The sequence below is a fragment of the Gadus macrocephalus genome, chromosome 13 (genome assembly GCF_031168955.1).
Source record: "Gadus macrocephalus chromosome 13, ASM3116895v1".
Taxonomy (NCBI): Eukaryota; Metazoa; Chordata; class Actinopteri; order Gadiformes; family Gadidae; genus Gadus; species Gadus macrocephalus.
In genome coordinates this window covers 6,702,756-6,727,517 of record NC_082394.1, presented here as the reverse complement: position 1 = coordinate 6,727,517, position 24,762 = coordinate 6,702,756, and the positions used below count along the sequence as shown (strand labels likewise).

General features: G+C 40.7%; 2 protein-coding genes across 5 annotated transcripts; both read left to right on the top strand.

The window, feature by feature from the left end:
• The first annotated feature begins 8,291 nt into the window (after nt 1–8,291).
• Nucleotides 8,292–12,135, top strand: LOC132471243 (uncharacterized). Of its 2 annotated transcripts, XM_060070375.1 has the most exons (3): nt 8,292–8,436; nt 8,641–8,711; nt 9,641–12,135. In XM_060070375.1, exon 3 carries the CDS (start codon nt 9,833–9,835, stop codon nt 11,486–11,488), a length of 1,656 nt encoding a protein of 551 aa, XP_059926358.1. In that variant the 5' UTR covers nt 8,292–8,436; nt 8,641–8,711; nt 9,641–9,832; the 3' UTR covers nt 11,489–12,135. The 2 variants fall into 2 exon arrangements, with proteins under 2 accessions (XP_059926358.1, XP_059926359.1); XM_060070376.1 differs by lacking the exon at nt 8,292–8,436 and having other exon boundaries at nt 8,606–8,711.
• Nucleotides 12,136–14,731: 2,596 nt separating this feature from the next.
• On the top strand, nt 14,732–23,931 carry LOC132471169 (WD repeat-containing protein 82-like). 3 transcript variants are annotated; one of them, XM_060070278.1, is made up of 17 exons: nt 14,732–15,082; nt 15,244–15,344; nt 15,463–15,529; nt 15,661–15,760; nt 16,140–16,256; nt 16,446–16,601; nt 16,717–16,786; nt 16,888–17,030; nt 19,769–19,945; nt 20,237–20,332; nt 20,517–20,621; nt 21,041–21,055; nt 21,165–21,203; nt 21,304–21,429; nt 22,034–22,184; nt 22,479–22,600; nt 23,012–23,931. In XM_060070278.1, the coding sequence occupies exons 1-17, from the start codon at nt 14,922–14,924 to the stop codon at nt 23,177–23,179; spliced, it is 1,914 nt and encodes a 637-aa protein (XP_059926261.1). In that variant the 5' UTR covers nt 14,732–14,921; the 3' UTR covers nt 23,180–23,931. The 3 variants fall into 3 exon arrangements, with proteins under 3 accessions (XP_059926261.1, XP_059926260.1, XP_059926259.1); XM_060070276.1 differs by lacking the exons at nt 14,732–15,082; nt 15,244–15,344; nt 15,463–15,529; ... (3 more) ...; nt 16,717–16,786; nt 16,888–17,030 and adding exons at nt 17,178–18,834; nt 19,576–19,653 and having other exon boundaries at nt 19,767–19,945; XM_060070277.1 differs by lacking the exons at nt 19,769–19,945; nt 20,237–20,332; nt 20,517–20,621; ... (4 more) ...; nt 22,479–22,600; nt 23,012–23,931 and adding an exon at nt 17,138–17,736 and having other exon boundaries at nt 14,736–15,082.
• The last annotated feature ends 831 nt before the right edge of the window (nt 23,932–24,762 follow it).

The following is a 24,762-nucleotide window of genomic DNA, read 5'->3' as shown; positions in this document are numbered from 1 at the left end:
AGTTCACAGTGATGATGATAAACGCTTTACCGTAAACATAGGTGTCAGGAGTTGACATCCTCAATGTTTCCTTGGTTACCCTGTTAGTTATACTGTTATACTTTTTGAAATATAGTCTTTAGAGCCTTTGTTCTTTCCCTCTAATACAGGCGTTGCAAAACCTTTCACTTAGAGATCCAAAGGTGAAATATGTGTCTACCCGGGACCAAAACAAAAAAAGAATGCATCATGAATTGCCATAACATCTTCATTTACAAACTAATGATAAAGAACCCAACAAACCAATATAATAAGGAATGTATTTATCTCACAATAAATATCTTAAGTACATCACAGCCATAAATCAATGTGCTGATGCGTTTCTTAAAATTTGGAGAAAGAAGCAGTGAGTCAAAGCACTCAGTGTTTCAGCTGGAGTGTGGAGTGCGGCCAAGCATATAAAGTAGAACAACAGAAACAAAATCCAAATCCGGGTAATGAACTCCTTATCTTTTAATTTAAACATCGTGATCGAGACAGATTGTGTCACACTCAATGTTATCGCAGTTGTCAGGTCAAGGTTCACGAGTAAGGAAAGGGGGGGGGGGGGGGGGGGTGGAGGCTCTGCACGCAGCAACTGAGCTGAACAAACACTCCTCTATGTTTATTAGGAATATGAATTCACGTACCAGCGTTTTTATGCATTTTATTCTGCCAATTGGGGACCCAATAACAAACTAATTTCTATGAATTTCATTACTCTGTTAATTCTCACTCTCATTTGATTCAATCAAATCAAAAGCTTTCATATGTAAAGCATATTAAAGCCCCTTTAAATCCCTTTTTTTTTTGCCTTTTCTATCCACAAATAATTCTTCCTCTGTTTTGGTAAGTTTCTCTCGTTTGGCAACCTTGGCTATGATTAGTGCTTTTCCTTTCATTGTCTCCAGAGATTGAATCCGTGCCAGGAATCCCTCTTTGGCCTCTGACCTCTCTCCCTCAATGAGCAGGTCGATGTACTCTGGCGTGCTCAGCGGGTTAGGCCGCAGAGCTAACTCCTTCAGCCGAGCTGTGATCGCCTATTCGTGTGTTTGGAGAACTTGAGATTCTTGTTCAATCTCCCCAAGTTTAGTTAAGGCCAATTTCACCTTAATCTGGAACTTCTCAATGAAGTTCTCCATCTGAACTCTCTGTCTGAGCACCTCCTTGGTTAAGGTCTCAATGACGTACAGAGCAGAAAATAATTGTTCCATGCTTCTGGTTCCCATGCCCCAAAATATCTGATCCATGTCACCCCCCTCGTTCTCATCTTGTTTTTTTGCACCAGTTATCTTTTTATCTGAGTTATTTAATTTGAAGTGAATCGGTAAACCATCTTTCATTTTAGGACATTGGACCCCAGACTCATTGATTGCGTCGAGAACCGGAGGGCGTTGGCTATCTGCAAATGTCACCAAAATACGGATGTTCTCTGCCACATCTTTGCCAAATATGTCGAGCACTGAGTCAAAGACGTATTTCTTCAATCTCGCTGTCTCCATGTCCAGCTGAGAAAAGCCTTTCTATCTGATTTATAATCACCCTGTCTCTCTCTATGCCGCTCGGGTCTCCGAAACCCGGCGTGTCCACAATAGTCAGGGAGTTGTCGATCTGGAAGCCCTCTCGGTGGTTGAGCTTGTACACGGTGACTTCAGAGGTCTGGCTGTGAGTCTGAGACTCATATAATAAGTAGATTGACGAACACAGAGATTGTGACATCCGTCAGCAACACACAAGCTCTGTGTTCGTCAATCGACTTATCGAGTCTTGAAAACAAAATGGCGTTGACGGGTGGTGACGGATGGTACTGTGTGTATAAAATGTAATTTTAAATAAACAATCTGTACACTTACAAAGTTCTCAATGACTCGTTTTATATTTTAAGACCCATATTATACTATCAAAGAAGTGTCAGGCTACTTCTAGCCTTTTAAGTTGTTTAAAATAACGATTTCGTTTTTACCATGACAAGATGCCCCCATGGTTCCCAGTTTATAGCGTTTAGGTAGAATCGGCTAAAAACAGTCTATTTAAGAATGCGTTTACATGCGCTTTTGTGCTCCCAAACGAACATCCCATCTCGTTATCATCTTAAACATATCCCAGATCCATTTTAAACCGGATTTCTCCTTTAAGGGGTAGGCTTGAGGGGTAGGGGTGAGGGTTTGGGCGAAGGGTTGTAATGGGATTGGGCCTCAGTATGAGTAGGTCGGTCTCATTACTTTGAAGATAAAACTCTGACTAAACTTTTAGTGCGAGTTAGGGGCACTCCTAGCTGTAAGACAAAAACTTTTGTGAAAACCGCCCCTGGTTGGCTACCTGCATTGAATGTAAAGGCAAGTGCTCTCTATCGGCGCAGGTCCGTGAGGGTTTCTACTGGGGCTCTGAGACTTTGAAGGAGAAACAAACCTTCAAGGAGCTGAAAGAAACGTATGAGATGGCCTCTAAGGCAGCAATGTCAATTGAAGACATCATCAAACAGTTGGAGCTAGAGTATGTTCACATAGGCTACATCTGGAGGTGGTCAGGCTGATGGAGCGCTCAGCCAGTGTCTCAACACCCTGAAGGAGATCGCTCTGAAGCCCGATCCACTGTCAATACCTGAATATATCGACCTGCCGATAGAGGGAGAGAAGTCAGAGGCCAAGCCTGCTTTTGATTTGATTTAATTACAAGGATGCTCTTCATGAAAAATAACGGAGTAAGGACTAATTGATAGAAATTAAACAAGTAAGTAAAAATGTTTTGTTTTTTAACTTTTTTCTATTATTGGGTCGCCTATTGACAGAGTAAAATGCTTAAAAACACTGATATGTGAATTCATATTCCTAATTAACATAGAGGAGTGTTTTTTCAGCTCAGCCCCGTTCCCCCCTGTTTCCCTTCCTGTGCAACTTGACCTGACACAGTTTTTGCTCTCTGACTGAGATAACATTGAGTGTGACTGGTGATTCGCTTAGTCTCGATCGCGATGTTTAAACGATAAGATAAGGAGTTTATTACCCTGATTGGGATTTTGTTTGTTGTTCTGTGTACTTTATATGCTTGGCTGCACTTCCCATTCCAGCTGAACACTGAGTGCATTGACTCACTGCTTCTTTGTCCTTATTTTTCAAGTTATTTTTCAAATTCTTATCTGTACTCAACACTACATTGGATTATGAACACAAGGTGTGCTGCAGCGTTCTGGATAAGCAGCAAAGGTTTGTTCCCGGAGGCAGGGAGTCCAGCCAGGAGTGAGTTGCAGTAGTCTAGAGCAGGAGATTGACGAGCGCTGGGACCAGGAGCTCAGCGGCTGCCCTCGTGAGGAAGGGCTGGATCCTGTGGCGGTTCTGCAAATCTGCAGGATCGGGCCACGTTCACGGTGCAGCATAACTGATTGTCCAGTATGACCTAGGCCGCCTTAATGCACGGGCTTACCTGGGCTGAAGCCCCAGGGCCTACAACGATCAGGGGGCCTATCATTAGCTGCAGTAAAAAAATATAAATAATAATAATTGTAATTAATTTGAATACTGGCTCATGATAGGCCCTCCGATCAGCGTAGGCCAAACAATGAGATTTTTTGTTTGGGGCTTACAAAAATCAGAGGCCTATCATGAGGGAAAAAAAAAGTGGGCCCATTGGCCACTTGACACCACAGCCACAGTCGTCTACGGCGAAATGTCGGAAAATCATTGTAAGATCTCCTCTCAGGGGGCTTATGAAACCTCTCAGCCCCAGGGCACAATGGCAGGTTAATGCAGGCCTGAGTATGACACCAAGGTTTCTCGCAGTTGATGATGGAGATACAGCAATGACCATTAAGTGTATGTGAGGACAATCTTTCACTGGCTCAAGGAGGAACTCAGACTTGTCTAGGTTAATTATCAAGTGATAGGCAGTCGTCCAAGTCGTGATGTCAGCCAGACATTCTTAGATGCGTGTTGCAAAAGGGTGTTGTCAGAGGAGGAGAATGAGAGGAATAGTTTACTGTCTCCAACATAACACTGATAAGAAAGACTGTGTGACGTGATTACAGGGCCAAGGATCTGGTATATAGGGAGAATATTAGGGGTCCCAGTACTAAGCCTTGAGGGACACCGGTGTCAAGAGTGCAGGGTTTGGATAAGGAGCCATTTCATGTGACCTGATAGTTGCGATTCGTCAGGTAGGAGGTGAACCAGGATAGCGCAGTCAGCAATGTCCAGTTCAGCAAGAGTTCAACAGGGAATTTGCTATCTATAAACAATATAATATTTTATTACACAGGTGATCTCAATGCCGTGGAATGCTCCGTTCACTTGCATGGGCCCTTCACAACTTCCGGTGGTGAATTATAATTGATAATTCACCGTTGCTAAGTATAATTGAACGCCGTCAAGGAAAACAAAGGGTTTTTTGCCTCTAATGGCGTCTTGGCAGACCATTTCTCTACTGATCAACACTACGAACGATGGTAACAAATAAATTGTAAAAAGACACACCATGTGAAATAATTTTTTCGTTTTGGCAAGTAGCCGTGTAATAAGCGGGATAATGTATATAACGTCACCAGTCATTATCGAAAACAAGCCCCTTCAGGGTGAAGCAAGAGACCTCCGCTGCGCGTCGGTGTCCTATTTACCCTGTCAGGGCTTATTTTCCCGATAATGACCGGCGTTCTACACATTATCCCTTACATATTTTATACCTTTAGATTAAAAAAATAATAATCATATTTTAAAAGCTCTTTCTTGGTCTCATCTGTCCCACCATTGGCCAATAACAGGTCAAATGTATCCACATGTGGGCTTCACTATACTGGTTAATACACACGTAAACATCCAGATGGACGACTTCTTCTATTGGTTACACATAAATACTAGGGCTGTGAAACGACAAAAATAAATTTGGAGACTAATCGCATAGTATTTGTGAGTTAACTCGTGATTAATCACATTTAATCACTTTTTTTTTTCAGGAGTGCTCCAGACGAAATGGAGCAATACCAACGGAAATCGAGGCGGCAGTATAGAGTCAGAAGTCCAACCATTCGTGAAAATAGAGAGAGAGGGAGTAGTATAATATCTGATATCATATCAGATATTATAATATATAATATAATAATATAATATAAGATATATTATTGCTTGACAGCACTAATATATATATATACATATCACTGATGTATATATATATATAATATATATCACTGATATGTATATACATATTAGTGCTGTCAAGCGATTAAAATATTTAATTGTGATTAATCGCATTAATGTCATCGTTAACTCGCGATTAATCAAAAAAAATTGTGTGAGTGTTGAGTGCATGGATGTCATGAATGCTGCAAAAATGGTCCTTATTAGAATCAGAATCAGAATCGCTTTTATTACATCTTATTGTACAGTACACAAGAGTGAAAAATCGTAGGCTTGGTTCCTCAACATTCACATAGCAGCAACAGTACAAGATAAAATAAATAAAGATAAGAAACCATATGAAAAGAAACGAAGTAAAAAAATAAGAATAAAAACAAATAAGTAAGTAGCAGCGTCAATAATACTAAAAGGTAATGAGGTGTAATAAAGTGTGAAGTGTAGGGTGTTCAAGTGGTAGTGATATCAGCCACAGGTAGGGTTATTGTGCAATAGAAAAATGCTGTGCAAATACAATAGATGGTTAAAAACCAGTCTGTTGTTGTGGTGTGCGTGTGGATGTTTGGGGGGTAGTGTGTTTTTCCAGGAGTCTGACTGCTTGGCGGAAAAAATTTTTTACATCCTCTGGGTTTTGGCCCTTAGGCTTTGGTACCGCCTCCCTGACGGCAGTAGCTCAAACAGTTTCTGGTTGGGGTGGCTGGGGTCCCCAATGATTCGGAGGGCCTTCCTGACACACCGGGCCTTGTAGGTTTCCTGGATGGAGGGAAGCTCACATCCGCTGATCCTCTCAGCTGTCCGCACTACCCTGTGCAGCATTTTGCGGCTTTTGGCAGTGCAGTTCCCGTACCAGGCAGTGATGCATCCAGTTAATATGCTCACCGTCGTGCCTCTGAAGAAGGCCCCCAGGATCTTGGGCCCCACGCCAAACTTTTTCAGACGCCTAAGGTGAAATAGGCGCCGCTGTGCTTTTTTCACCACCTGGTTGGTGTGCTCCTCCCCAGGTGAGGTCTCTGGTGATGTGGACCCCCAGGAACTTAATGCGGTCTACCCTCTCCACAGCAGACCCATTGATGGAGATGGGGTGTTGAATCCGTCTCTTCCTTCTGAAGTCCACTACGAGCATCCACATTAGTGTTTCTCATCAGCATTATCAACGCCTCCCTCCCTTCAGGCCTTATTCCAGTGTCCTTCAAGACAGAATCAAGCCGCTTCATAAGAAACCGACCCTTGACACCACCGACATCCAGAACTACACTGCTACTCTTCTTTCATTCCTTTCTAAAACACTAGAACGCGCCGTCTCTAACCAACTGTCCTTATATCTCTCACGAAACAATCTGCTTGCCCCTCCTCAGTCAGTCTTCAAGACTACAAACTCCACCTCGTCGCTCCATGTCACCAGAGCCTCGTCCCTCTCATCGTTCCCGGTTCTGCTCGTCCTGTCTGTGACATTCGACACGCAGTACACTAATGCTAATCGGCCACATTAACAGGGAGATGGATGAGCGAGGACATGCACGACCATTGCAAATTCATTGCCTTATCCACCAGCAAGCACTGTTCTGCATGTGGGAAACTATTGTGAAAGTCGTGGTGCCATGTGTTAACTTTATCCGGGTGAATGGACTTAAACACAGGCAGTTCCAAGAATTTCTCTCAGAGCAAGAGTGCGATCACATAAATGTACTGTACCACATGGATCAAGACTCACTGAACATTTGCCCCATTCACTGAGATTGACTATGACCAGAATGGAGCATGACATCACCTGTCAGAAAGATGCAAGCCCACACTAATAAGAAACATGGAGAGGCAAGCTCTTTGTTTGTTTCTTAAATTGTCTTGTTATAAAAATGACACCTTTTTCAGTGATAATATTCAGAGAAATATCTTGTCTGGGCCTAGTTATAAACCTAATTTAGTAGAATACAGGATATATGTACTTACATGCATGCCATCTTTTCCAGTTTTGCAGATTTGCAACTCTTTTTCTAATTTAAATATGTACTGTTCAATATGCACATTTGGCTTTTCCCTACTTTTTCAGAATGTTTCTCTGTATCAAACATTATGTATTACACTAATTTCACTACAATTGTTGAATAATATAACAAAAATGGTTAGACAATGTATTACACTACTTCGAGTAAAATGGTTGAATAAAATCATGATAATGGTGGTAATGCTTTTTTCCCATTGTGGTTACTTTCTTTTTGTTTTAAATAGAACTTTGACAATGTGCCATGGCAATGTAAATTGAACCGATCTAAAAATTGTACATCAAAAGATATATACTGTAACAGAAATATATCATCAGATGTAATGTGTTAATATTCGGGTAGACCTGTTGGTGTCATACTGTTTACTACTCCGGCCCTTCTTAAGAGCCAGGCAGAGTGATCTTTAGATCCTTAGAAAAAGTTTGGGTTCCCATCTTTACACTCTAGAGTCTGACTGACCAAAGTATTGAATATACAAACTAAATAAATTCAGAATTTGTTCTGTTGTCTTGTTGTTGAGGGAAATCATCCTCTGGCTGTCATTCAGGATTCATCAAACCATACTTTAATGATACAATAATATATATACTTTTCATTTGGTAGACATTTTATCCAAGCATCTTAAAATCCTCTGAGTGTATACATTTCCTAGCACGAGAATATTTTAAGTTGTTTAAACCGATATTTTACCTAAATGTAAAACATCAAAAGAAAGTGAGTTGTATTAGCCTATAATATTATAATTGACATACCATAATATACAGTAAATATTATGTAGCTATAATGTACAGTAAACATTACTACAATAATATACTTTGTTTTTTGAAGAATCGACGATCACCCCTCACACACAAACACACACACACACACACACACACACACACACACACACACACACACGCACACTCACACAAACACAGAATTTAAATTAGTCAAGCAAGCATTTGTTATAGAAATGGTGCTGAGAAGGAAAATAAGCAGAAAAAGGCTATAAAAAAGGCTATAAAACATGGCCAGGGTGGAGGGGAAATTCTTTCAAGGCGATCTTGGCCAGGTCATTCTCGTAAAAGAGATTTTAATCTCAATGAATTTCTACCTGGTTAAATGAAGGATTGATGATGATGATGCTGATGATGAGGATGATGATGATGAATCTAGATAGTAAGATATTATTATATGGTTTATAGATAGCCTTTTTAGGTTGAGAGAATATTTAATGACAGCTTTAAGAGGCGCAGTAGAGAGACAGAGCTCACATGCTTCCTGCTCTCATAGGAGACGCAGCCCGGACAGCCAAGGTAGGACAGAAACATTCCCTGATCAGTTATATTGACACCTTATACATAGAGTTGTTGTGGTGCTGATATTGTGGACCAGTTTGGAACGTTTCCAAATGGATGAGCCCTAAAACTAATGTTATGTAAAAAATAAAATAAAATCTTAAAGTTTCATTGGGATAATGTTATAACAAGTGCCGTATTTAACACTGAGTTTTTCATTAGGTCTAACCGGAGCTGATCTGGTATCTGTGTTGAAGGCTGAACCTGGACCTGGTCCGGACTGATACAACCAGGTGCGTTCACTTCATTGTAGGCCTACTGTAATGTCTTTAAGAGCATATTCTTTTATAAACATACTCTATTTGGATGCTATTTATGTGCTCTGGTTTAACTATTGTGGTTGCAAAGTAATCAACACTATTTTAATCATGTTTCTGTTCATATGGTATTCACAGAGAATCTGTGAATATATATATATATATATATATATATATATATATATGTGAATAATTATCTTGTAACTCTCTACTCCGTCAGTTTTTGAGGTAAAAATACCAAACCCCGACAAATAGTCGAGCATATATCAGTGCAGTGCACGTTTAGAGACCGACCAATTTTTTTAGGTATATTTATAATATTAATATTAAATATGAAAAGTGAAGGATTATGGCGATTTGTATTTATCGTACATATATAAGATATATGAAGGTCTCCAATTAAGTTATGTGTTACAGACTATTATGTTTATGTCGTTTTTGCGTCTCATTCAGGTAATAAGGTATCGCTGCTTAAACATACTTATTCACACAGACAGAGTGTTTTGGCATTTATGCCATAAAGAAATGTACAATAACAGACAGATGAGGTGGGTTCTTTTCAGCATTTGGCTGATCATAAGCCATCTTGGCATGAGGAACCAACAGGAATTTCCTTTCCAAATTAAAACATTTAGGAACATTCACAAAATGCATACATTATACGTACTCTTAAGCAATCAGTACTAATGAGGCGTTATGAAGCTCTCAGCTAGTGTCCCTTCACCACTGTGGCGTTTTTTCTATGACTGCAAGGCCCTTCAATTAAAAAAATTAAATGGTCAAAAATATACATTTCATTGACTAGAAATGCATTAGAACACATCCATATCAAAGACGAGTTTGTTCAGAATCAGCTGCTTATAAACATAAGGAGGTTTTCCTGATGTGTCTTGTCTCGTTTGCAGGTCACACCAGGGAATCTGTCCAAATCAACACAGCAGCAGCCAGATCTCTTCTAACCTGGTTAGCCAGCCAGGGAAGCCAGGAAACTGATTGTTGGCTTTCAGGGTTCCTCCTGCTATCTTCTCAACTCCTCAGAAGATCCTACAACCATTTGAATTAGTCGGAATTCTGAGAAGTTAACAAATTGGGCTACAATGACAAATACTTTAAAAGAAAAGTTAATTTGGCCGCCCCCTAAGCGGTTGGCAGAAGCTGTTAAGAATGAAAGCAGGAAGAATATAGAACCTCCAGGTACTCTGGACGTTTATACTCTTCCTCTGAAAGCCCAGCCCATGAAATTGGTGGGATGCAAATGCTTTATATTTGGAAAAGACTTGTTTAAACAGAACCGCACCATCATGGTTCTAGGAGAAACTGGGGTGGGGAAGTCCACCCTGGCCAACAGGATGATCAACTACATCCTAGGGGTCACATGGGATGATACCTTTAGATTCAAGTTGGTAGACGAAGGTACGGCCAAGTCTCAGACTCACAGCCAGACCTCTGAAGTCACCGTGTACAAGCTCAACCACCAAGAGGGCTTCCAGATCGACTACTCCCTGACTATTGTGGACACGCCGGGTTTCGGAGACACAGGAGGCATAGAGAATGACAGGATGATTATAGATCAGCTACAAAGGCTTTTCTCAGCTCAAAATGGAGTCAGCGAGATTGATGCCATCTGCCTCGTGGTCCAAGCGCATCAGGTTCGGCTTACACCAAAGCAGAAATACATCTTTGACTCACTGCTCTCCATATTTGGCAAAGATGTGGCAGAGAACTTCCAGATTTTGGTGACATTTGCAGGTGAAAAAAAACCTAAGGTTCTCGAGGCAATCAAAGAGTCTGGAATCCCCTGTCCTAAAAGCAAGGGTGGTTTACCAATTTGCTTCAAATTCAATAACGAACAAAATGATGATGATGATGATGATGATGATAATGATGATGAGGATGATGATGCTGCTGATGATAAAGAAGGCGGGGGGGGCTTTTCTGGTCAAAAGTGTTGGGACATGGGAACCAAAAACATGAAAAAATTATTTTCCAATCTAAATGCAATGAATACCAAGAGCTTGACCTTAACCAAGGAGGTGCTTAGACAGAGAGCACAGCTGGAGATCTCCATTGAGAATCTCCAGAGGAATATGAAATTGAGCTTAACTAAAGTTGAGGAGATTAAGAAAGAAAGGGAAATTCTCCAAACACAAGAGGCAATTCCAGCCAATGAGGCATTTGAGTATGAGGTCAGCATCACAAAGCCTGTTAAAGTTAAAGCCAAAGAATTATCACTTAACTGTAACAAATGTAATGTCACTTGCCACAAATCATGCAAGGTACAATTTGATACCATGTATTATTGTGAGGCCTTTACCTTGGTGGCTACCTGCGTTGAATGTATAGGCAAGTGCTCACTAAAGGCGCATGTACGTGAGAGTTTCTACTGGGATTCAGAGACGGTGAAGGAGAAACGAACCTTTAAGATGCTGAAAGAAAAGTATGAGATGGCTTTGAAGAAAAAAATGTCTGACGCAGACATCATCAAAAATAAGGAAAATGAGTACATCGTCCTACATGAGGAGGTGGTCAGGCTGATAGAGCGCTCAGCCCAGTGTCTCAACACCCTGAGAGAGATCGCTCTGAAGCCCGATCCACTCTCTACAACTGAATACATCGACCTGCTGATAGAGGGAGAGAAGTCAGAGGCCAAGCCTGGCTTCCAGGAGCGCGTCAAGGAACTTGGAGAACTGAAGAAAAACTACGCTATCAAGAGGAAGGTTGCTGGCGGGGCAGGACAGCCAGTGGTTAGTTGAATGGATGCTGTTGATTGAACAAAATAACAGAGTAATGACATCAATAGAAATTTGGTTTTGGTAAAAATGTTTTGTATTTACAATTTGTTTGTTATTGGGTCGCCAATTTGCAGGGTAAAATGCATAAAAACACTGATATGTGAATTCATTTTCCTAATTAAAATAGAGGAGTGTTAGCTCAGCTCCATTGCTGTGTGCTGAGCCCCCCCCCCCCCCCCTCTTTCCCTTCCTGTGCACCTTGACCTGACAACTGGGATAACATTGAGTGTGAACGGTGTTTCAGTCAGTCTCAATTGTGATGTTTAAATGAAAAGACAACAACTTTCTGTTGTTCTGTGTACTTTATATGCTTGGTTGCACTCCCCACTCCAGCTGAACACTGAGTGTATTGACTTGCTGCTTCTTTGTCACATTTTTTTAAGTTAATTGTGCAAATTCTTATCTGTACACACACATCAGCACATTGGATTATGGCTGTGATGTCCTTTCATTTGTTTGTTGTGTTCTTTATCAAAAGTTTATACATGTAGATCTTATGGTAATTCATGATGCATTATTTTTAAGTTTGGGTCCCAGGGAGACCCCAAATGTCTCTTTTGGGTCTTGAATTGAAAAGGTTTGGAACCCCTGTAGGCCTATTAGAGGAGAAGACCAAATCCTCTAAAACAATATTTACTTTACTTTATTAAAGTATCATTACGATGACACATGACTTTGACTTTAAGCATTTTTATTTAATAATTGCCCATTGTATATTCTAAAATACTATACCAGCGTCATGAATGTGGTCATCACAGGTTCTGAGTTATAAACTGATATAGAGTGGCGAAGTCACGCCCCTTCCGGTAGGGCTCATGGGACCTATGAGATCGAAAAATATGAATGGGTGTCAATGGAGAGAAAATAATAATTTTCTGGTCCCGGTCTTTATATGCCCTGGATTACACATATGTTGTTTGTGGATTTAAAGGATAATTTTTCATGCAAAGAGTTCGACCGTTTATTGTGCAATTGTTCAGATAAAGGCTGTTGAGAAAACACAACGAGAAAGACTACACGGCTCGTATGTGACGTCACGCTCCCTGCGACTGGCGTGGAGAAGACCGACAATCTTCCCATCGGCATAACTGAAACTCTGCACGTGCCCCGACTTATAATGGTTTTCACCTCTTTCGATGCTTTTATCCTCCCCTTGGAAAAAGCGGTGAAGTGGGGCAGAGAGATCGCCATCTCTGTGCCGAGTTCCAAGGGCGGGTGTGGTGACGTATATCATATGCGTCGAGAGCAGCGAAGAGCTGTAGTTCACAAAGCGGCCTCACATAAAACCTAAAATTATCAAACTTCTTCACGAACATTTTTAGTTTTCTTTGCATGAAAAATTATCATTTAAATCCACAAACAACATATGTGTAATCCAGGGCATATAAAGACTGGGACCAGAAAATAATTATTTTCTCTCCATTGACACCCATTCATATTTTTCAATCTCATAGGTCCCATGAGCCCTACCGGAAGGGGCGTGACTTCGCCACTCTATTAGACCTTCAGTCATTGAGGGTTAGACAAGGTACTTCTAGAATATGTAATGTCTGAGGACAATAGGGGCCTACATAATTTTTGCTATTTAGAAACAAAACGGCTTACTAAAATAAGTTGAATGTGTTTCTCTTTCCCAACCGGAGAGAGACCGGGGTATATTCGTGGTAAAATATTACCGTCGTTCAGACATTTTCCTCTCAGGGTCTTGTGTGATATTACAGCAGGTGGTCCTACAGATTAGTTCAATCAGATGGATCTTACCATTGATTTGCTCTAACATTGTATATTCTTTATCTGTGGGAGCTGCGGTGGTAACGGCTACGGCGCTAACTGACTGAATAGAGTGGCGAAGTCACGCCCCTTCCGGTAGGGCTCATGGGACCTATGAGATCGAAAAATATGAATGGGTGTCAATGGAGAGAAAATAATTATTTTCTGGTCCCGGTCTTTATATGCCCTGGATTACACATATGTTGTTTGTGGATTTAAAGGATAATTTTTCATGCAAAGAGTTCGACTGTTTATTGTGCAATTGTTCAGATAAAGGCTGTAGAGAAAACACAACGAGAAAGACTACACGGCTCGTATGTGGCGTCACGCTCCCTGCGACTGGGGTGGAGAAGACCGACAATCTTCCCATCGGCATAACTGAAACTCTGCACGTGCCCCGACTTATAATGGTTTTCACCTCTTTCGATGCTTTTATCCTCCCCTTGGAAAAAGCGGTGAAGTGGGGCAGAGAGATCGCCATCTCTGTGCCGAGTTCCAAGGGCGGGTGTGGTGACGTATATCATATGCGTCGAGAGCAGCGAAGAGCTGTAGTTCACAAAGCGGCCTCACATAAAACCTAAAATTATCAAACTTCTTCACGAACATTTTTAGTTTTCTTTGCATGAAAAATTATCATTTAAATCCATAAACAACATATGTGTAATCCAGGGCATATAAAGACTGGGACCAGAAAATAATTATTTTCTCTCCATTGACACCCATTCATATTTTTCGATCTCATAGGTCCCATGAGCCCTACCGGAAGGGGCGTGACTTCGCCACTCTATAGTCCTCAGGCTAGCTCCACCACAAGGAGGCCTGCGATTGGCTCACAGAACTCCACCTGTTCAGGACACGGCAGTCGGTCCATTGGATAACTCTGCATGTCCTCATGTCAATAACATTACAATTCTGGTGTTTTCAGTTAAAATGGGAAACGGCGCCCTCTGCTGCTGAGGTGAAGACAGATGGTAGCGTATGTCAGAAGAAGTAACGATGGTAGGCCTAGATGGCTATAACATTCTAGAATTTTCCCTACAATAATCCAGATGGTTATTTTGGCATGCAAATGTAACAGGTAAAAGGATTACTTATATTTTGGTATCCTTTCATTTTCTATTTTGTGGCTATGTGTTTATTTCACCAACATCTCGTAATGGTGGCGTAAGTGGAGCTGTTTGTGTATAAGTGCACCCTCTATTAGATTTCCCCCGGAATAACACTTTAGGTTATTGTTGAATAATTGAAATACATCTCATCGGAACCATGGACTTATAAAGAAATCGGAACATTGTTTAGATTCTCAAATGTGATTATTTCCTGTTTGCCTTCGTCACTTCCGCCTTTCTTTAGATGGGTAAACTCGTTTTCGGTCTAAACACTGCCCGGTGTTTTCCTCTTAGAACTTACCATATAAACCCCGCTCATCCTGTGGATGTGTTAAATAAAACAAACATCCATCTGAGCTCACTGTTTCTGGTTGAGCATTAATAGCCCCTTGCGTTATGTTAACAATAAATACGATTTATTTTAGTTTTTCCTTTGGCTATAACTTTGCATCCTGCAAAGGAAGCAATAAAACGTTGTTTTTTCACCGTCCAGTTTGAAGAGCGCATGCGCAACTATGAAAATCACAGATAGCGTATTACGAAGTTTTAGGGTCGCCAGGACCTATCAAGAAAACAGTGGAAAAGTGAATTGCGTGGATTACAGCCCAGATGGCGAGAGTGCGATATCAAGTAGTGACGACGACTCCATCGTGTTGTATGACATCCGAGAGGGAAAGTAAGACTGGGAAAATGGGACTCAAATGTGTTGTCAGATGTTCATCACATGTTGTTTCCGTAGTATTCATACAGGCGTCAACTAAGGCGCGTTTGTTTCAAATGGGAATAAATCATTGAATTTTCTGATGCATTGTTTTTGATCTGAATCCAAATGTGTAGGCCGAATCGGACTCTGTACAGTAAAAAGTACGGAGTGGACCTCATCCGATTCTCTCATCGAGATACGTCCACCGCAGTCTACACCTCCAACAAACTAGACGGTAAAGGAAATATCCAGCATAAGCAAAGACCGCACCATTTCAAGTCAACGGCAGTTCAAATAAATGCACACCGTTAAAATGTTCCAGCTATTAAACCATCCACCTTGGTTATTTCCAGATACAATCAGATACCTGTGTCTCAATGACAACAAGTTCATATGTTATTTCCCTGGTCACACTGATAGGTAAGCAGAGCCACCCATCACTGTTAATCAGTAAGATATGGTTTTATGACTTGATACAATTTTACAGATGAATGATTTTATCTGAATATAACATTGTTTGCATTGTTTTTATTATCCATGAATGCTGTCAGAGTTGTGGCTCTTTCAATGTCACCAGTGGACGACACATTTATCTCCGGTTCGTTGGATAAAACGATTAGGATTTGGGATTTGCGTGCTCAAAATTGTCAGGTGAGTGGTTTAGTAACATTTCGTCTTAAAATAAAGTAAAATTCAGTACTTATACAGCAGAAAACGTATAATGGGATACTATAACATGTGCATTTTAATATAAGTTTTAATATTTCTTCAATTAGCCTAACCCTAACCCAATTCAATTAAACTTGAATGCATTTAGGTAAAAAAAGGAAGAGGCATTCTATTTTTATATTGATTGTTATATACCGGTTCCAATAACTGCTGTTTGATATCTTAAATATGTAAAATATGTTTTTCAATCTCTTTTCAATATGTGTTATTGTATATGTTGTGCATTCCTCTTGCTCTATTACTGTTTGGTAATAGAACAAGAATTAAGCTCATGTTTGAGTGTGTAATGCATGTGTTTCAGGGCGTAACTAATCCATTGGGGAGGACTGTGTGCGCGTTTGACCCTGAAGGGCAGATTTTTGCCGCAGGCGTCGAATCGCAAACAATTAAATTGTACGACCTCCGTGCTTTTGACAAGGTAACATGCAAAACGTCATTAATTTTTTTTGTTGTTGCATGAATAGCCTCACATTTACTTAGTCTATATATTGGTAACAGTTAAAATCAATGATTGGTTACAGTTCAAATGAAGGTTGTTTTTATACCTCTTGAGTGAATCAATCCTTAAGTAATTTTCTATGACCACATTTTTTTCCCGGTTCAAAAGGGTCCCTTTGCAGCCTTTGAGACCAGGTTTAGTCGTGTCTGTGAGTGGACCGGACTCTCGTTCAGTAGCGACGGCAAGCAGATCCTCGTCTCGACCAATGGCGGTGCGATCTGCATCCTCCACGCTTACAATGGATCCGTGCTACACACCTTCTCTGTAAGAGATCTACAGTAATCAGAGCATTATAGTAAAGCCAAGAAGCCGATCAATTGCATACACCTCCATAATGGCATTGTATGAAACATGTTATCGTGTCTTTTATTTATTAAAGGGTTACAACAATAGCAATGGAATACCACTGCAGGCCTGCTTCACTCCAGATTCCCAGTTTGTCATGATTGGTAAGCCCCTGAATTACCTGGCAAATGTATGCTATTTGATAACTGTGCAAAACTAATTTAATTCCTACAAATATTGTGTTTTTGTGCGTCGTGATGGGCAGGCTCGGAAGATGGGAGAGTCCATGTGTGGAGCACCGAGAGTGGTATGAAGGTCGCTGTGCTGGACGGGAAACACGCTGGCCCTATCAACACTCTGCAGTTTAACCCACGCTACATGACATTTGCCAGTGCCTGCACTAACATGGTGAGACCCCGTCATACGCAAACGTTACACCTCCCTATGCTATTCCTTAAGTACACCCATGGACGAGTGATTCAATTCTTTCTCTGTTATTTTTTGTTTATTTTCAGACGTTCTGGCTGCCGTGCGTTGATGAAGTTTAGAGCTGTGGAGATGGGATTGTGTCCCGTCATTTTGCACCTTGAATGCGAACGGCACATTTTGATGTGTCGTTGGTTGACTGAAAAACTTGAGCTTTTCCAATATGATTTCAAACCATTTTGTTTAATATTTTTTTTTATCATATTTTTGTGTACAGAGTGAAAATATATCTTGTAACGTTTTTGGTTGTTTTCATTATTTAAGTGACGATTTAATGTATTCAACTGTGTTTTTATATGAGATTAAAACTTGTGTTTTTCTATTTTGTTAAATTTGTTTTTCTAGATCTTTAAAATAGATTCTTCTACATCATCAGGCATGAGTACAAAAGGTCCATCTGTGAGTTCATTATCCCGTTTTCTTTTGAGTGCGGTTTTTCTAACGATAATAATAGGATTAGTGTTAATGGCGCTTGCTTGTTAATGGTGCTAAACGATTCTACACTTACACTCAGGCTTACTTGATGGATATTGTCCTGGTGGCTCTCTCACCAGTGTCATTGTTGTGACAATTGTTGAGACCACCAAAGGCTGACTGACACTAGACTGAATAAACGTTGGTAAAAGTTTTCAAGCTTTTGTCTTTTATTTGAAAAGCTGTTGCTGAAAATAAAGTTTGTGTGGCTGAAGTAGAGGGGGCATGTGTTTAATAATGCATAGCTGCTTGGGTTGTGTACTCACCACTAAGTGAATAATGGATGATTCCCATCACTGATAACCTCACCGGACAGCCACACACTTATCTTTCTCTCACCCCAAGTGAGTGACCCTGGGCGTTTGTGTGTTTGTGTGTGTCTTTGTGAGGTATAGAATAACTTCTTCTGATAGCCTGTTCGACAAACTCCATCCCTTTCCTCGTCTCTTGCTTTCCTCCCCTTTCCCTCTTCCCTTTGTTCAAAGGTCCATTTGTTTATACAATAGCTTAATTTTTCGTTGTTGTATAAAGGGAGATATATTTTGTCTCCCACACATTTGTCATGGAAATTTACAACAGAACGTAACTAAAACAACCTACAACAAAACTTAACATACCTTTTTATTTTACCTTTATTATTACTGTAATTTGCATGTCATCTCTACGGTTTGCACATGATTTTTAAAGAATACAACCTTTGTTGTCACTCAAAATGTATACTGATGGGTATCCAACGGCCATGACCAGATGGCTTATATCTGAGATCATGACGATACGTCTGTAAGTTGATATTTGATTAAGTGATTTAATATCGTAATAGTACGTGGTCCACAATCATTCCCTATCTAATGCAATAAATAAAAATGTATGCCTACTCAGCATTCATATCTCTAGTCATTGATTTTCACACACCCACTGAACACCCGTCAATGGTGTGGTTATTGATATGCATAGAACTTCAGATCAGTGGTTAAGGTGGCCTATCCCTTGACAGGACTGTTATTACTCATCAGCCACAGTTCCGCAGATCGCATTTCAAGTGTTAGGATTCTCCCGAGTCACCCTCAAGGCGTTTATGTCACCGAAGCGCGTGGGCCCACGTCTGTCTGCTGCCAGTACAGACACTGCCCCCCCTGCAGCGCAACAAGAAGTGCCGACACAGTAGTTCTGGAGTGCTGGAGTGTGAGAGGGAGAGGATTCTGAAGAGGAGAAGCTGACTGCCAAAAGATGTCCCACCAAACTGGAATTAACGGTAAATTACTTTTATTTCGCAGGTTTTATTGTTTTTCTTTTTGTGTGTTCATGTGTGTCATTTTTCTCAAGTTAACCATGGTTTATAGGTAGTGATAGTGGGTAGTTTCATCATTGCAATGTCATACCTTTTGCTTGATTGTTCAGAAGAGCATCCATACGTTTAAATATTTACTTTGATACTAAAACATTTGCAAAGCAATGACGTAAAGGGTTGAATCTGAGTCTACTTGACTTATTTGGAAATGAACAAGTTTAGAAACCAACATTTGATGGATGCAGTGGAAGCTATTAGCTATAGTTGTACCAATACTCCACACATAAGGTTATTTTATTAGGGCATTGGTGTAATTGGAGCGCGAAAGAGAGGGCTGGAGGAAGCATAGCTCTCTCACCTGTCCTTACATCATTAATGAGACCACTGAGTTTGGTAACCATGGGGAGAGAGAAGGAGAAACAAAAGCAAGTTTTTTTTCTCTTGTGTTCTGTAATATCCGTTTAGAAGAAAATGCGAATCATATCCAAGATCATCAAAGAGGAACAAATGAAGCAGCTTCACGTCGATTCTGACGTATATGCAGTCCTTATCTGTGTCGCACCAGGCGATAGCGTGACTGGTTGGCCTCAGATCAAATGTTCTCCCTGGACTGTAGTCTCAGGTTCTTACTTAAGAAACTCTGTCTCTAGCTATACCTCCCTGTCTTTAGTTTTGACTTGTGTGCCTTATATCTGGTTACTTCAGCAACATCTGAGCTCAAAGAGTTTCTGGCCAGGGCAAGGGGAGGCCCCATCAGAATAATGAAGATCATCATCAGAAATGGTACTCAGCTTTTTCTTTTATCACACTCAAAAGTTAAACGGTGTCATGACTCTGTGTAAAGTTTGAGGCGTAAGCCCTGTGGTGAATGACAGGGTGCTTGATGTCGTCTCCAGAGGAATTGGTGCTTGGTTCCTACAGAGAGCCGACACAGAGCTGGGACAAGGACTACGACAGCATGCTGCTCCCCCTGCTAGGGGCTGGGGACCCTTGCTTCATCCTCTACCGCCTCGATACCCAGAATGCACATGGATATGAATGGGTTTTCATGGCTTGGTCACCGGACTCATCACCAGTATGTGAATTAATGTTGCTTACTGACTTGATGATTATTTATTTAAGATGGATTTGGCAGGGACAGTACACATCAATCAAGATTTAATTTCACAGTTGTTTAACAATAGGTCAGACTTTGTACATTACATTATATTAAGAAACATTGATGGTACAGCAGCAGAGTTCATACAGGAGCTGGTGGTCTAGTTACGGGTACAGTTCTGGTGTTTATCAGTTTTTCACGTATTTGAGATGAAGATGATGAAGTGACAGTCTTGTTGCATTTCTTCTGTGCTCTCGACCACGACAGGTGAGGCAGAAGATGGTTTACGCAGCTACCAGAGCCACACTGAAGAAAGAGTTTGGAGGAGGTCACATCAAAGATGAAATGTTTGGTACAATCGAGGTTTGTGAAACACGTCCATCCATAAACGTACTATCCATCCATCAACACATTCCGAGTCCACATCCATTCATCCATCTGTCCATCCTTCAGTCCATCCATCTGTTTGCCTGTCCAATCTTTGAAGAATTGTGTTGTTATTTTGAAAACGATTTTTGTGTTGCTTGTTCTGTTTCTCTGGTCGCAGGACGACCTGTGCTTCCAGGGGTACCTGCGGCACATGGCCTCCTGTTCTTCACCTGCACCCCTCACACTAGCCGAGCAGGAGTTGCAGAGACTTAAAGCCACAGAGGTACGCTAAATGCACAGAGACTATTATAGGGCATGTACATCACGTTGTAAGACTGTGACATCCTAAATCAACTTAAATGTAATTTAACCTTATCTGTTACTTTGTTTTGCCATGTCCTGCATGAGAGAAATTGTGGCAGTTTCAAACACAGCATTTAAGTCTCCCTATATTGATCAATTCTTTCACGAATAAGTACTGAACAATGACCAAAAAGCATTACGGTGCAGCTAACTTTCAATCCTATCCTATGCTTCCAAAATGCACCGGAAAATGACTTTCACTGCAATTTGACGTTGCAATGTACAAACCCTATACACGGACGCTACTATACTCAGCTCCAACAAGATACCCATTGTCTATGTAGCCCACAGTCTAGGATGCTTTATTAACCATGCATGACCTTTCTCTGTTCCTTTCAGGACAAAGTTGTCTGGGTGAGTTGAAGCTCTTTGTTTGAACGTCTTGTGTTTAATGAGAATTAGAGAGCCATAATGTGCGGGAGAGTGAGGGAGATTAAGAACACCTTGTTCATCCTATCCACAGGATGAACGCCGGCGAATCACTCCGACTGGTCGGGCTAAGGTATGCAGCCATCTCTGGTCGTCCAATGGGCTTAAGGCGGTGATATTTGACGTCTCCCCCTTATGATTGGTTAAGAGTGTTTTCCCTTCACTGCTTGCAGGTGACCATGGAATTTGGCCTAGACAAAAGGCCACAGACTCTTCAAGGTCTGGCGTTCCCCCTACAAGAAGAGGCCAAAGGTGCTCTGAGGCAGCTCAAGCAGAAGCGCATCAACTACATCCAACTGGTGAGCTGTGCACTCATTCACAACAACTACATCCAACTGGTGAGCTGTGCACTCATTCACAACAACTACATCCAACTGGTGAGCTGTGCACTCATTCACAACAACTACATCCAACTGGTGAGCTGTGCAGTCTTTTACTTATTCAGTCCATGAGTCAAAACCCATCAAACAACCAGCTGTTTAAAGTATAAATATATAGAATATAGAGTAAGGGTTAGGATATAGAGTAAGTTGTTTTAAAATAAGTATATTATAATAACTATTTAACTTTTTCATTTGTCAACATTTTTTATGATCACGTATACCTTAATTTAAAATGAGGGTTACAGGGGCAGAAGTTGAAAGTATTCCCCAGTAATTTAGCACCACTTAAACCATTGAAATTAGCAACCATTCAAATAGGCATAATGAAAGCATGGCGACGTCACAAGTTATGTCTGCACTTCTGCACCTGTGTACACTTTCAATTTTTGAACCGTGATAATCTTCCATCACTGCCATTGATTGATTGATAGCAATGCTGATTAAAATAAATACATTGCTTGTTTATGTTGTTCTTTCGAAGTATTGAATGAACTGTAGTGACTGGTTGTACACGTTCCAGAGGTTGGATGTAGAGAGGGAGACGATTGAGCTGGTACACACCAACCCCACAGAGACCAGAGAGCTTCCCTACAGGATTCCCACTGACTCCCCCAGATACCATTTCTTCGTCTTCAAACACTCCCACCAAGACCAGCTCCAGGAGGCCTTGGGTAACCCGGAGTGTGTGTCTGTGTGTGTGTATGTGTGCGTTTGTGTGCGTTTGTGTGCTTTTGTTCAAATAGACATGCGTGTACGTAGAACTAGGATACAATTGGAGCTATTGCAGGAATCGACATTGTGTTTCAGACATAGGACTCCATGAAATAAATATGTTGTTTGTGGGCATGATGTGATGTGCTTTCCTTATAGGTGATCCTTTGTCCATTTAAAGTAGTGTATTGCATTACTCTCTTAATGGTGGCAAATCAACAGGTCTTTACACAAATGTCTTACTTTTCTTTCAGTGTTTATCTACTCAATGCCTGGGTACAGCTGCAGTATCAAGGAACGGATGTTGTATTCCAGCTGTAAGAACAGACTACTCGATGAGGTGGAGCGAGACTACCAGCTGGAGGTCACCAAAAAGGTGCAGGGCGGCCTGTTACACAACACGGAACACGGAAAGCACAACATGTCACCGAAATGATCTCCAGTGACATCACATTATTTACAAATGTAAATTATATGATCGTTTTCCATATATGTTTTGAGAGCATTGTGTGTGTGTGTGTGTGTGTGTGTGTGTGTGTGTGTGTGTGTGTGTGTGTGTGTGTGTGTGTGTGTGTGTGTGTGTGTGTGTGTGTGTGTGTGTGTGTGTGTGTGTGTGTGTGTGTTGGTCTACGTGTTTATGTATGGGTGTGTGCGTGTCTTTCCGTTTACGTGCACACGTGTGTATGTACGTTCATGCGCATGTATGAATTCGGGCATGGATGTACATGCGTGTGTGTGCGTGTGTGTGTGTGTGTGTGTGTGTGTGTGTGTGTGTGTGTGTGTGCAGATGGAGATCGACAGTGGGGACGGACTGACAGAAGACTTCCTGTATGAGGAGGTGCACCCCATGGAGCACACCCTGAAGCAGGCCTTCTCCAAACCCCGAGGACCGGGGGGGAAGCGGGGCAACAAGAGGCTCATCAAGGGGGCAGAAGAGAACGGGGAGGACAGCTAGACATGCACACAAGGATACACACGAGCCGGCGGACCAGCGTATCAAGAACTGCTTTTTCTTCCTTCCTCCTTCTTACTGTCTACTTTATGTCATCTCATAGACCAGAAGAGAATAGTTTTAAGCTCTCTGTATACGCATTCTATCTCTGTAACGTGGATATGGAGACGTTATAGTAATGAACAACACTAATTTGCGATGCCATCTATAGTTGCACTCAGGATCCTCCGAGAATGATAGGTTTACATCGGAGATGCTTTGGAACCGTTCATTGTCATATTGCAAGTATAACTCACGATATTTATATAAAGTTAAGGATTGAGGCCAACTAGTGCTAACAATTGACAACTTGGAAGAGACCGACAAATAGTCCTAACTCAAAATTTTCTGAAGACTTGATTCTATTAATAGTCTTGTTATATTTTTACCATTCATGGAAAGAAATAATTATATTGCATGTGTTCTTAGAAATAGTAACAAGGAAGTTTCTATTAACTGTAAACATTACAGTTTACTATTTTTTCAAGCCAAGGATACTCTATATGAAGTCAGGCAGGTTAATAATGGAACTTCACAAGATACTCAAGAAATGCCTGTTTGTATTTTGCTATGTAGACAGTGACTGTGATATCTTATATTTCATACTTAGAAGCCAACTCTAACCTGGTGGTCTCTGTATCACATGTGAATTGTTTTGGATCTCTCACCCAAACCAGGCCTGAATAAACTCAGCTGAGTGCTGCTGTTTTACACAATGCTCACATTTTTCTTGAGGGAAGTTATTAACACATTATACTACAAAGCGTCTATAAATACATTATACTACCAGAGAACAATAGAATGGATGAGAAATCTCCAAACCAGATGATAATAGAGTGAAGATTTAGGATCGTAATCCCCCTCTAGAAGCATTTCTTTGTGCGATACAGGGCAATGTGAGAAGTGATCTTTTACGAGTCAGCTCCAGCTGGTGCAGCATTCACTTTAATGGCTGACAGGGTTTTGCACAATCACCCTTTAGTGTTCTCTTTTGCAATCATATAGGTTTCGTTTGAAACGTAATATATACATCATCAAAATGCACCAGCAGAATAATGAAGTTTGAAGAAGTGGATTATAGCATTCAAAGCCTCTTAGCAGGATTAGAGCAAGAAGAACCATTGCCACACTGCACCACACCAGCAGTTCGATTTCTTTCTTGAACGTGATACTTCTCTTTTATTACTTATAAAATATATGTTTTATAAAGATGAATCTACTTATTTCAGGACTTCAGTCGCCTTACAGTTTTATATTAATTAATAAATTAAAATGTATAAATAAAAATAAATTGATGACAAAAAACAAGGAAAAGACAAAGAAACAACTAAAGAAAGAAAAACATTTTCTATTTTGCAATTGTTAGTCCTCAGATATTAAATTGAAAACAGAAAGAAGTTATGTAGAACAAAAAAATAAAATTGATGGATTTTTGATGATTATTCGTATAATTATTTTTTTCTTATTTTGTTATTATTCTTATTCTTACATCTGAAAGAGTAGCCTCGAGTCTACAGTCTGATAAGTTGCCGACATAGGGTTAGCTT